At 45.7% G+C, this 13,186-nt stretch overlaps 1 protein-coding gene across 1 annotated transcript in view; it reads left to right on the forward strand.

Moving 5' to 3' along the window:
• Nucleotides 1-733: 733 nt before the first annotated feature.
• The window catches only part of AMOTL1 (angiomotin like 1), a 91,104-nt gene continuing 78,651 nt past the window's right edge, over nucleotides 734-13,186 (forward strand). The window contains exon 1 of the mRNA XM_028119656.2: nucleotides 734-961. Coding sequence (XP_027975457.1) covers nucleotides 913-961 — 49 coding nt within the window. The 5' untranslated portion in view covers nucleotides 734-912. The remainder of the gene's footprint in view (nucleotides 962-13,186) is intronic.

The following is a 13,186-nucleotide window of genomic DNA, read 5'->3' on the forward strand; positions in this document are numbered from 1 at the left end:
AGTATAATGGGATGGGTGAGTAGTGTTTCTTAATACAGCCCGATTTAAGAGGTGGGGCAGAATGGGCAACATTTTTCCAGAGTCACTTTCTGTGCTTCCACCAGGGCAGATAACAGCCTGTGGGGTTGTGACCACAGGATGTACAGTTCTGCCAACACATTTACTACCTAAGGCTATAAGACCTGTTTGGGCCCTTCTGCTTGTCAACAGAGTCGAACGTAGCAGCTCAGCGCCCAGTCCCAGGGCGTGATAGATGTACCGGGGCCTGAGGAATGCAAAGAGCAGTGTGGCCGCTTTTCACCTGGAAATTCCACTTAAGAAGAAAAGATCTGAAACATAACCTAATCTGGACTTTGAAGGCAGACCAGGAAACCGATTTCTGCCCGAGTTGGGTTGGTGGGAAGGAAGAGAAACTCGAAGGAGGGAGAACTGTTGAGTCTGACATTAATTAAGCCGCGGCAGGGAAGCAAACGGCGGAGGCTATCGCCCTCCTAAACTCTCAGGGAGACACGTCAGCTGGAGCTCGGGGCAATTTCAGCAGGCGATGTCCCGGCGCGGGAGGGGTGGCGGGCGGCTGCAGGCGGGCTCTAGGGCCCAGCGGCCCGGCGCGGGGGCGGGGGTGGAGTGTAGGGTTACAGTGACGAGCCCGACGACCCTCCCCGGCCCGTGCGCGGGGAGCGGGGAGCCCGGGGCGGGGAGCGCGGGCTGCGGTGGGACGCGCGGGACGCTCTAGGACCCAGCAGCGGCGGACGGCTTCGGGGCTGGAGGTGAAGCCCTGGCATTTCTCTCCTTCCTGTGTGAATGGGGCTGACTGTCGGGCGCCGCTTCCCCGCGCTGCCCCACGCCATGCCCTGCACGCTGCCCGGCGGCCGCCTTCCCCAGCCGCGCCACTGAGCTAGCCATGGTCGCCTCATGTGGCGGGCAAAGTTGCGCCGGGGAACTTGTGAGTCTGCGGTGAAAGGTAACCAGTCCCCGCTCAGGGTGCGGGGAGGGCGCCTCCGAGTCTCCCACGCGAGGGACCCAGCCGACCGGTGCTCCTTCACCCCTTGCTGCTCCCAGCACGGAGCTCCTCCTCGGGGGACCCGGGGCTGAGATCGGCCGGGCTCCCCAGCGACTTGGGCAGCCGATTCGGCGCGGGTGGCCGGGAGTGTCAGCCACCGCAATCTTGCCCTCCCTTACCCAGATTGGTTTAAAAAAAAAAAAAAAAGCAGAACTCTGTTCCCGCGCCACCCTGCAGGCCCCCGGTGCCGGCGGGTCGGATCGCCGCGCCACCCCGCGCCTCATCCGAGCCTGGGACGTTGTGTGGGCCGGCGGGGCTAGGGCCCCCGGGTGCGGGCGCGCCCCCGACGCGGGGCTGGCCTTTCCGGAGGGGCGCTGCCATATGGCTGCACTCTCCGAATCGCGCCCGCGCGCGGGTCTCCCGGCGGCCGAGGGAGGGGGCGGAAGCGAGTGGCCGGTGGCCGCTGCCCTCCGCGCGAGACAAAGGCGCGCACACGGGCCCGCCCGACGGGATGCGGCGCCCGGTCCGGACCCTTCCTGCCGCGCGGGGGAGTCTCGGCTGTGGCGGGCGGGGCTGGCCAGGGGGTCGCGCTCCAGACCCCGGGGCTCGGATCGCGTTAGCTGCTGCTCCTTTGTTCTGCCCAGACAAGTTTCTTAGACAGAAACTGGGGAGTTAGACTTAGCTTTCCCTTGCTGTTAGTGCTGCCTTTAAAAGAATCTGGTTCAAGGGGGGAAAATTAAACTTTCCAAGTGGAACTGGTTTTTCTTGGAATGTGACATTTGTGGCAGGAGGGAGATTGGCACGTCGGCCCATGACAGCCCTGCGGAGCCGGGGGCCCTGCGCCGGGGCAGGGGCCGAACGTGCCCCGGAGGCTGCAGGGCTGGAGGAAGAGGCAGCGAACCCACGACGCCGCGCGCGCACCCACCTCGAGGGCCTCTGCCTCCTGTGCTGAGCTCGCGGCGACGTTTCCAAGTTTCCCTCTTAGGAGCCCAGGCTGTGAATCCCGGCTCCCTACCCGCAGCTCCCGCGCCGCGCCACGCCCTACCCGGTAGGGTCTTGATTGGTGGCTGGGGAGACTTTCCCTTTCCATTTTTGTTTGAAGGTTTTGCTATTTTGGCTTGGGTGTTGGTTCACTGTCTTCAAATGGCAGTGCTTTGGAAAGTGCCCGGCTACTGCATGGATCACCTGGACTAGGGCTTCAGTAGAGGGGCGCCCTGCTCCTGTGGCTTTTGCGGTTGGGACCGAATATTTTGTGCCCTTGGTCCCTCAACTCCTTTGCTCTGTCCTGATAAAGTGCGGACATGGTTGCCCATTTCCTTCTTTCAAGGCATGTTATGAGAATCGAGGTTTTGTACTCCTTATAAAGTCCTTGGTTGGTAGCGTTGGTAGGGGGTCGCGAGGGCTAATTATCATCCCCAAAATGCTTTGGACTACCCCAGACAATAACGTTACTTGCCATAAGCGAGTAAAACCTGAATAGAGAGATATTAATAGCTGCTATCCCAAAAAACTTCCTTCCTTTTCGGGAAGTGAAAAGTCAAGCCTTGAAATGTTGAACAATTATGGCTCTCTGCAGGGCCTGTGGGTCCCTGCCAAACTGACTTAAGATTTCCCCTGGCTGCCCACATTGCTGACTACCCACCGCTCCTGGCTGCCCACCACTGCTGGACCCTGTAGGTGGCAGACCCAGGGTAAGGATTAAGGGGGCTCTCTAGATTGCAAGTTCTTGAAGAATCTAGACCAATTTGAAATTTATTTCCCAGGACGGTGTTCTGAGCATGTTCATAGTGCATCTACTATGACCATTCTTTATGGGAATTGTGTGGGAACAATATTTGAATACACTTTGAACTGTTTTGCAGAGGAGTAAAGGGTTGGAAACCACTTATTTGACCGAATGAAAAGGAGGAAGATACTGAGTAAAAGTTTTAGAGATGCCTCTAGTCTCCCTGATGAGGTCTGGGGGGATATTTAGTTTTTGGATAGGTTTAGTTTGACTTTTGTGAGATACATTTCTCAAGATAAATAAGGAAACCCAGGTAAACTCTGCAAATGGATAGGAGGGAGAGAAGGTGCCACACTTTTAATTCACCCTCCCTCTTCTTTTTGAAATGCACAGAAGTGTTGTTTTTTTTAAGTTCTGTGCTGATGGTGGAGGGTGAAGAATATTAATGTACTGAAGGGCATGTGGAGATCAAAGCATTTAAAAATACATCTTTTCATGGAAGCTAATGGAGGACTTTCAGTTTAAATGGGATTTAAAAGTGCTGTCCTTAAGAAAAGTACATGAATGCAGAAATGTGAGTGAGTAATTTTATGGGAAGGCACTCTGCTGATTAGACTTGAGAGTGTCTGCCCTTGGCCAGTGAGTCTGGAGGCTTCTGTGGGTAGAACTGTGCTTTTTTTTTTTTTTTTTTTTTTTGAAGTCTACCTCCGTGGAGAAGAGAGGACCCAGGGCCTGGGGGAAAGATGGCCAAACTAATTGAATGTAGAAGGCAGCCTGGCTGGTTAGAGTTGCAGGGAAAAGTGCAGCCCGTAGGTACCAGGGCTGTTTTTCTTCATAGTAATTTGTGAAACTGCTTTGAAAATGATTAAGTACTGTATAACGTAAGGCTTTTTAAAAAAAAAAAAATTAATGACTTCTGAAACAAGGGAAGTGGTAGTGAAAACTGTAAAAATCTGAAAAATTTTCCAGGCCAGTGAAATAAAAGGAAGTAACTTTGTAAGACCTGTTAGTAGTTCTGATATGCAAAATTCTCCCAAAGTAGCATCCTGCACCCTGGCCCCCACAACCCCCATGTGGCTATCTGCATTTCAAATGCATATGGAAGCAGCTCAGGTCAGGAAATCCTCTAGCGTTTTGAATAATTTTTCTCCTATTTTTTCATTAATTTTGGTAGGCTCTTGTGTCCCAGAATTCACTAGGCAATGGAATACTTGAAAAGCAAGGGGTAAGTTGGAGGTCAACTAAGAGGACATATTTGATTATAAGGTTTGTTGGAAATAATCGGAGGTTGTTGAAGTTTTTGTTTTTTTGCTTATCGATTTTTTTTGAATTTTTATTTTGTTGGTTTGACTTTGTTTTGTTTTGGAAGAAAGGCAAAATTTAAATCTTGGCCATTGTGGGTAGGTCAGTACACTACTTTTGCTGAAGGAAGCCACGCCTGGGCTTGTGTGTTGGCACATTCCCCGTTCTCTAAATTGTGAGGCCCTTGGCCTCTGTTCTTGTGAAACAGGATCTATTCATTCCAGGCACTTAGGCTAAGACTCCTGGATTCCCAAAGGGGTTTACACATCAGGCCTTTTTTTTTTTTTATTTTATGAGGGGGATGGAGAAGTAGCTCTAAGATGTTAGGAAATGTATCCCTATTAAGACTCTGGAGAATTGGATTTAACCTAAAAAAAAAAAATGAAGTCACATAGACCTACTGTGTGACTTTAAATCTGTGTTTGGGACATCACTTGACTAGTCATGCAGCTATATATATATATATACCTCTTTTTTGTTCATTTTGTTTTGCTTTTAAGTAAAAGGCCTGTAGTTCACTTTTTAAAAAACTTTTTATTTTGAAATGATTATAGCTTTATGGAAAGTTGCAAAAATAGTAGAGAGGTCCTGTGTACTCTTCACCCATTTTCCCCCATTGGTAACATCTTACATAACCAAAGTACAATAGAACCGGAAACTGACATGGGTGTAGTCCACAGAGCATAGTCAGATTTCACTGGTTCTGCATGCACACATATGTGTCTGTGTGTATCTATACTTCTTTGCATTTTTTTCACACTTGTGGATTCTGGTAACCACCAGCACAGCCAAGATATAGAACTGTTCCATCAGCTCAAGGATGTCCCTTATGCCACCCCTCACAGTCACATCCACTCTCTCCCCTTCCTGCACCCAGCTGTAAACCCTAGTAACCACTAATCTCTTATCCCTCTGTCATTTTGAGAATGTTACAAAAATAAAATCATGTGGTATGTAACCTTTTGAGATTCACTTTTTCACTCAGCATGATACCCTTGAGATCCACCCAGGCTGTCACATTATCAACAGTCTGTTCTTTTTTTTATTGCTGAGTAGTAGTCCATGGTATGGATATACCACAGCTTGTTGAACCATTCCCCTACTGAAGAACACTTGGGTTGTTTCCAGTTTTTGGCTCTTACAATTTAAGTTGCTGTGAACATTTGTGCACACACGGGGTTTTGTATAGACATGTTTTCATTTCTCCAGGATAAATGAGCAGGAGTGTGATTGCTGGGTTTTGAATGGTAGGTGTATGTTTTGTTTTTTTAAGAAATTGCCAAACTGCTTTCTAGAGTGGCTGTACAATTTTGCATTCCCACCAGCCACGTATGAGAGATCTGGTTTTTCTCTGCATCCTCACCTGCGTTTGTTTATTTTTTTAGCTGTCCCAATAAGTATTCTAGTCTCAGCCTGATTTTAATTTGCATTCCCTAATGGCTAATGATGTTGAGCATCTTTTCATGTTTGCCATCCATGTGTCCCCTTTGGTGAAATGTCCGCTCATGGCCTGCTCATGTTCTAACTGGATTGGGTTTTTTATTACTCTTAAGCTTTGAGAGTTCATATATTCTGAATATGAGTCCTTTGGCAGATATATGGCTTGCATATATATTTTTCCAGTATGTAGTTTGCCTTTTTATCTTTTTAACCGGATCTTTTGCAGGGCAAAAGTTTTTAATTTTGATGAAGTCCAGTTTATTGATTATTTTTCCCTTTTATGGATTGTGTTTTTAGTGTCACGTCTAAGAATGCTTGACCTAGGCCTACATCCCAAAGATTTTCTCCTATGTCTTGTTTTTAAAGTTTCATAGTTTTACATTTTTTAAAAAAGATTTATTTATTTATCTATTTTAGAGAGAGAGAGAGAGGCAGGGAGGGGCAGAAGGGGAGGGAAACTTAAGAAGACCCTGTGCGGAGTGAGGAGCCAAATGTGGGATGCTATCTTTTTTTTAAAATTTTTTATTGTTATGTTAATCACCATACATTACATCATTAGTTTTTGATGTAGTGTTTCATGATTCATTGTTTGTACATAACACCCAGTGCTCCAAGCAGAATGTGCCCTCTTTAATACCCATCACCAGGCTAACCCATCCCCCACCCCCCTCCCCTCTAGAACCCTCAGTTTGTTTTTCAGAGTCCATCGTCTCTCATGGTTCGTCTTCCCCCTCCGATTTACTCCCCTTCATTCTTCCCCTCCTGCTTGTGGGATGCTATCTTGCGACCCTGAGATCACAACCTGACCTGAAACCAAGAGTTAGACGCTCAACCGACTGTGCCACCCAGGACCCCCATAGTTTTACATTTTATGTTGAAATTAGTTCATTTTTGCCCTCTTTTAAGAATTTGTATGTCTGGTTACCGATCTTAAAAACCATCTCTTAGGTGTTTATTATGTTTTTAGTGCTCTGGAAGCACACTGTTGACCCAGGCATGTTCCCACTCTCAAGAGCTCACCCCTTAGTGGGGTCGTTGTATGGACGTTTCTGTGTGTGAAGAACAGTAAAAGAGACAAACATGTGCTGTGGGAACACTGAGCAGAGAGGGCTCACTTTGATGGAGGCAGTTGGGGCTTCCCTGCGCAGGTTGCCCATGCATGGTGGGAATAAAATCAGTTCTTGCCTTTGATGCAGGTTTTGGATATCTGTATTGCCATGAATTCTTCAGTGTGGGTTATCCTGGTTCTTGAGCACATGCTGAGGGACTTGGGGTAAACTGAGTGTGGTTGAGGGCTTTTTGGGAACTGCACGTGGCGTAATAGCTTAAACAATAATAAAAATGCAGTATAATAATAAAAACTCAGTAACATACAGAGTATGAAGAAAGTTAGATAGCCTTAAAATGAGAATGTGTGTTAAAGTGAAAAAGGTGGTAATATTCTAGGTTGTTTAAGAACAGTGGACCTGGTTTGCTTCCTGACCCTGCTGCCTCCTTGGTGTATAATCTCAGGGAATTTGACCTGCTGAAGCATCATGGATAAAATGAAGACAGTAGTAGTTCTTTACCTCTTGGAATTGCATGAGGGTGGAAAGAAATAGTGCATATGTACTGTGCTGGGCACATTGAAAGCACTCAATAAATACCTGCTGCTATTATTATTATTATTAAAATAACAGAGACCAATGGTTTTAGAATGTTATGTGTATTCTCATGTATGTCCTTTCTCTGAGAAACTGGAATTCCAGTTCTTATAGAAACTGAGCTTTTCACAGTTGGGAACACTGTATCGTGTACCAAATATTATTTATTGCATGAAGTTAGAAGTTAGGACACTATTCACAAGCTAGTACTGGCTATAAAATAGACCTTTTCCCCCACCTATCAACCAAGGTTTTCTGAGTAAAGAACAGTTTCCTCTCTGCCCCAACTGCAGGAGGTCTGTGTGCTCTCAAAGCTAGTTCGGAGGTTACAGTGCTTGTCACCCTAGGTACAGTAAGTCAGGGCTGATGTCACCAGGATGTGTCCCAAACTTCACGACCGGCAGCTCCCTTTCCTTTCCCTCGCTGACTAAAAGTGTGTGTTTCCCAGAGGAAGTGGAATGAACTCCAGACGTTCTTTCTAGAGCAGTGGTTAGAACAGTGGTTCTCAAATGTGGTTGGACATCAGAGTCACCGAGAGGGCCTATGTTTTAACAAAACAAACTGTGAGGGCCCCCCCGCCCAGTTTAGTTTCAGTTAGCTCTTGAAGGGGCCTGAGAATTTGCATTTCTAACAAGTTTCCAAATGATGCTGGCCCTGCTGGTCCAGGGATCACACTTTGAGAACCACTATTTGAGAGCATAATCTCCCTTTAACTGGCTCTAGACTGAGGTGATTTACTCTTTGGAACTGAATTTATTTCTGGCCCCCATCTATTTTTACTTTGAGTTCTCAATCTACACTGTCCACAGTAACCACTAGCCACATGTGTCTATCTAAATCAGTCAAAAGTCAGTGAACTAAAAATTCCAAGTCTTTAGTCACACGAGCCGCAATTCAAATGCCTAATAGCCATTTGCTTCGGTGCAGCAAGTTCCATTGGCTAATGCTCTTCTAGAGAGATGTTAGCCCAGTTTGACTGATGGCACCATTATCGGGCTTCATAAGATGGGACAGGGACACATTTTTGACTGACATGAATCACTTCTCTCTTGAAGTCCTGTGTGGACCGATTGGGAGAAAATACCACAGGCCACTCCTCTGTCAACATGAACCTCGTTTTTGGAGATTCATCTCATCTGGAAGGTGGGTCAGCAAGGGTTATGGTTAAGGGTTGGGTTATGCTGGGAGCAGCGCTTACCAGGTTAGCAGGCTGTTATCAAGAGGAATCTACTGTTCCTAGGGATGTTTGCGGCTTTCGTTCCGTTCCTGGGGTTCTCCCGGGGGGGTGTGGTCCCTGAGAGAAGCAAATAGAAATGCTAGTGTGGAGTTAACACCGAGAGGTCCTTCTCCCCGGGAGGATCTAGGGCCAGCCTGGACTCCTCCACCTTGGGTCTGTTCCACTGTTGAACCAGCCTTTGTCAATGCAAGGCAGGGGGTGGGCCTTTGGCCGGTGTCTGGACTTGCTGAGATACTGTTCCACACTGCATCATCCTGACGGTTGCCTCCTTTGAAAGTGTTCTGTAAGCTGTAAGGTTCCTTTCCCTTCCCCACATCCAGCTCCTTGCACTGACTTCCCCAGTACTTCTTGCATACTTCTCCTCCCTTTGCATGTACACCCGCCAGGTGGTTAGGCACTCATTACCTGGCTCCGGCATCCTCGCTAGGCGCACGACTGGTCTTCCCACTTCTGTTCTTCCGCACCTCTTCTGATCTGCTCTGTCCTTCCTTCTTTCCTCCACCCTTCTCAGAACAGGCAGAGCAAGACAAGGGTGATAGGTATCTTGTCTTCCAGGCTCGCTTTGCTTCCTGTATTAGGTGAGGCTTTCCCTGCACCCTGTGGCCCTGCGCCAGGGAGGAAGGAGGCACCTCACATTTAGCTGCTGCTTTTCAGGCGGAAGGGCTGCTCTGGGTCGTGTGACCCAGGAATGTGACCCCCAAAGACAGCTATGAGGCAGGGCTTTCCCTTCCTGACATGAACTGTACTCCGAAGGACTCTGAGAACCAAGTTCCTGAAGAGTAAGTGCCCTCTCTCTACGGGGTTGGGGGGAAAGGGGTAAATATGAAATTCTCTGGCAAGGCCCTGTTTCCTGAGGGACCAGTTTCTAAATATCACTGCAGCTAGGTTGATTGCTCATCCTGGTTATGTAGGAAAAGATTGAAAGATATAAGGGCAGTTGAGATTGCCTGTCTGGAATCTTTTTTGAGCAATGGGGGATCAAAGAGGAGGAAAAATAGAAAAAGTGGCTAGGAAGTGTGCTCTTTCAGAATTATGGAAACCAGTGGATGCAGTACCTAGGGGACAGCATTAATTCACTGCAGAATATGTGTAACACCAGTTTGGTTTGTGTATCTAGAAGAGTGAAAGAAAACGTCTTCTGAAATCAAAGTAGCTTAAATTAAGATACCTGGGAAAGTAATGTAAACAGCATCACAAAACCACTTACACAAACCTTAAATATTATGGGGCTGTCAGATAATAAGCAGGAGGTTTGCGAAAGGACATAATCCTGACAGACTTCCTTCCTGTGGCCATGACTGGCCTGATAGATCATAAATGAGCAGTCGTGGCATGAAAAGTGGGGAGTACATTTACTTTAGCTAACTTTGAGACCTGATCCTGTAAAGTATTCATCCAAAAAAACCCAAGAATGTAAGATCTAAAAATGTCTTCTCTGAGATACGGATTATCTTAGTCCTGAGTTTAGAAATAAAATTTTCTGAAATTCTGAAGTTGTTTACCTTCAACTTTCCCCAAAATAGATTCCAGGAATTTGGAGAAACAAATTGAAATGAATATAAATATTTATATTTTAATGGCAGTTATTAAGTGACTAAGATCACCTTATTAGTTTAGGAACATAACGTGTGTTATGTGTAATTAAACTTGCTCATAAAGTGGACAGATTTTGTAGTATTAAATTTAGTAGTTAGGCAGTAATCACAAATATCCTAATTGAATTTACTTCGAAATATTTTCAACTTCTCTTCAGGAAGGAACATGTTGAACATTAGGAAGCATGACATTTCTCATTTTTTGGACAGACTATACATTAGGCAACACCTGGGATACAGAAGCATTCGCCGCTCGGTGAATATCTGTTGAGCGAGGAACTCTGGACTGTGCACGTCAATACTGAGGTGGAGGATTTGATAAGGACATGATAAAAGGATGCAGTCCTCCGTCCGACATTGTAGGGTCTGTCACATGCGTGGAAGTGGACTAAGTGTGGGAAATATGTCCTTTGCTCCCGTGGAATTTAGATTCTAAAAGGGATGTAATGGAGGAAGTCATTAGAAAACAGAAGGCAAACAAACTGGGTTTATTCTGTTCTGAGAAGAGGACGAGGAACAATTTAGAACTACCTTTCAAGTATTTTATCTTCCCTGTGAACTGATTAAGAGGGAATGGGTTTCAGTTACAGATATCATGACTTCTAGAAGCCCGGGAAGCGTTCCGTGCCAAGGAGCTTGGGAGGAAATGGAGGTTATAGGTGCAACCAAGAAATTACTAGAAGTGTGGGGCTGTCTCATTCTAGAAATCTCTTTAAATTGAGTGTGATTGAATGCCCTGTATGAATGTGGGAGGTGGGTTTAATGGCTGGTTTTGATGTGTTCATCTGTGGAGCTTTTGAGGAACTTGAGGAAGCTCGTGTGGCTGGAATTGTGACTGACGTGCACAGCAAGAACCAGATCAGATTCAGTAGGTTCTCCCAGATGACGGAGGGGAGCCCTTGGAAAACCATCAGGTGGGGCTGTGTCAGGGGGTCCTGTGAGACATGTCCTATGGCAACAGCGCAGATTGTGTCTACATTTGCCTTTCAGTTTCCTCTTTGATTTGAGTGAGTTGTACAATCTGGGAAGAAGAGTGGAAAATTAGTGCTAATTATGCATCATGATCTGTTTGCAAAGTCTGTTTAATCATGTTGAAAAAGCATTTAGGGGGCGCCTGGGTGGCTCAGTCGGTTAAGCGTCTGCCTTCGGCTCAGGTCATGATCCCATGGTCCTGGGATCGAGCCCGGCATTGGGCTCCCTGCTCAGCGGGAAGCCTGCTTCTCCCTCTCCCACTCCCCCTGCCTGTGTTCCTGCTCTCACTGTGTCTCTCTCTGTCAAATAAATAAATAAAAATCTTTAAAATAAAAAAAAAGCATTTAGGAATCTATGATGTGTTGTTTACTCTTGTAGTTTAAGAAGTTAAAAAAAAAAAACCAAAAACAAAACAGCCCCTGGACTTTTAATTCTGTTTATCCTGCAACTTTACTGAATTTACTTACCAGTAATAATAGTTTTTGATAGAGTCTTTAAGGTTTTCTCTATATAGTATCATGTCATCTGCACACAGTAACAGTTTTACTTCTTATTTACCCATTAGAATGCCTTTTCTTTCTTTTTCTTGTCTGATTGCTGCAACTAGGACTTCCAGTACTGTGTTGAATAAAAGTGGTAAGAGAGGACATCCTTGTCTTCCTGAGTTTAGAAGAGAAGCTCTCAGTTTTTCACCATTGAGTATGATGTGTTTATCAATAACTATATCTCCAAAAAATTAACTATATGTCTCCTTTATTTTATTTTTAAATATTTATTTATTTACTTGAGAGAGCGAGAATGAGAGCACATGAGAGGGGGGAGGGTCAGAGGGAGAAGCAGGCCCCTCGCTGAGCGGGGAGCCCGACGCAGGATTCGATCCCGGGACTCCAGGACCATGACCTGAGCCGAAGGCAGCCGCTTAACCAACTGAGCCACCCAGGCGCCCAACTATATGTCTCCTCTAAACAAACCTTAAAGCTCATCAATGCAGCAGTGAAATCGATGCTCACGTCGATGACCTTTGTCTTTGAATCAGACCTGAGATTCACAATTTCCACAAGTGTTCCTTAGGAACCTTCACTGTGGAAGGAGAGTTTTTTTCCTTCTTATTTGTCATGCTTGGGAGAGAGGACAAATCCTCCCCCCGCCGCCTGTCCTACTGGCCTGTCTGAAGAGGAGCTTCCTAGGCAGCTGAGGGTGTGCAAGGTAGAGCCTGGTTCCTGATACCTCCTCCAGGTCCAACTAGCCCTTGATCGACATGCCAAGGTGACAGACAAGTTAGAGGAGTTTTGAAGAGCCTTCGGATGATACCATGTATTCTTTCGTTTTGGTCTCTGACAGTAGGACTGCACCATTGAGCTTATTTTCAGAGAAATTGTATATTTTAAGATCTTTCAACCCAAGTGCTTGGAAAATTGAAAATGTAATTTTAGTCTAGTTTGTCAATTTGCTGAACAGTCTGACCTAAACAAAACTTCAAATGTCTTCATCTTTATTCGTGTGTGTGTGTGTTTTTTGTTTGTTTGTTTGTTTGTTTGTTTTTTGGTGGGCAGCAAAGCAAAGGTTATTGAGCAATAGTAAAGTGATAGTACAAAGCTCCCAAAGAGGGAGGAGACCCAAGAGGGCTGCCGTAAATGTCTTCATCTTTGATCTGCTTGAGCATCTTGCTGTTTTTAAAAAGCTCCCTGATTTGATCATTTCTTGAAAGTGAAATTTATACCATTGATTCCTGTTCCATTTCCCCATTCTCATAAAAAGAAGCTAAAATGTACTGAGCACTTATCATGTGCTAGAACACTGTTCATTGCACTTATTTAATCTTTGTGACGGCCCTATGTAGTAGGTCCAGGTGCTGTCTCCATTCACTGATAAGGTAACGGGCACCAAGAAGTTAACTCATTTGCTCAGTTCACGAAGGTAATAAATCATAGAGCCTGGATTCTTACACTGCTTTAGGAGCACATTTGCCAAAACAAAATAAACAGACAAAATGGCCCCTTTTTCTCTTCTTTCCATTTTGGTGGATATTTTCTCCTCTATCTCTGTTATTCTTTAAATCTTTTAATACTCCGGTCTTCTGGCTTGACAGCATCATTCTCTTTTCTCTTCGCTCATCATGTCTTAACATCCTTCCCTTTGTCCCAGGACTGCCTGACTTCCTGTTGGGCAAGTTATTACAGTTTCTTTTCTCCCCACCTCCTAAATAATTCTCATGGAGGCTTTTTTTCTAGTGAAATATCATTGTTGATTTGTAGTCCCTTTTATGAAAAT

The sequence above is a fragment of the Eumetopias jubatus genome, unplaced genomic scaffold (assembly GCF_037043125.1).
Source record: "Eumetopias jubatus isolate StellerSeaLion01/CBP00866 unplaced genomic scaffold, mEumJub1_p1.0 scaffold_13, whole genome shotgun sequence".
Lineage (NCBI taxonomy): Eukaryota > Metazoa > Chordata > Mammalia > Carnivora > Otariidae > Eumetopias > Eumetopias jubatus.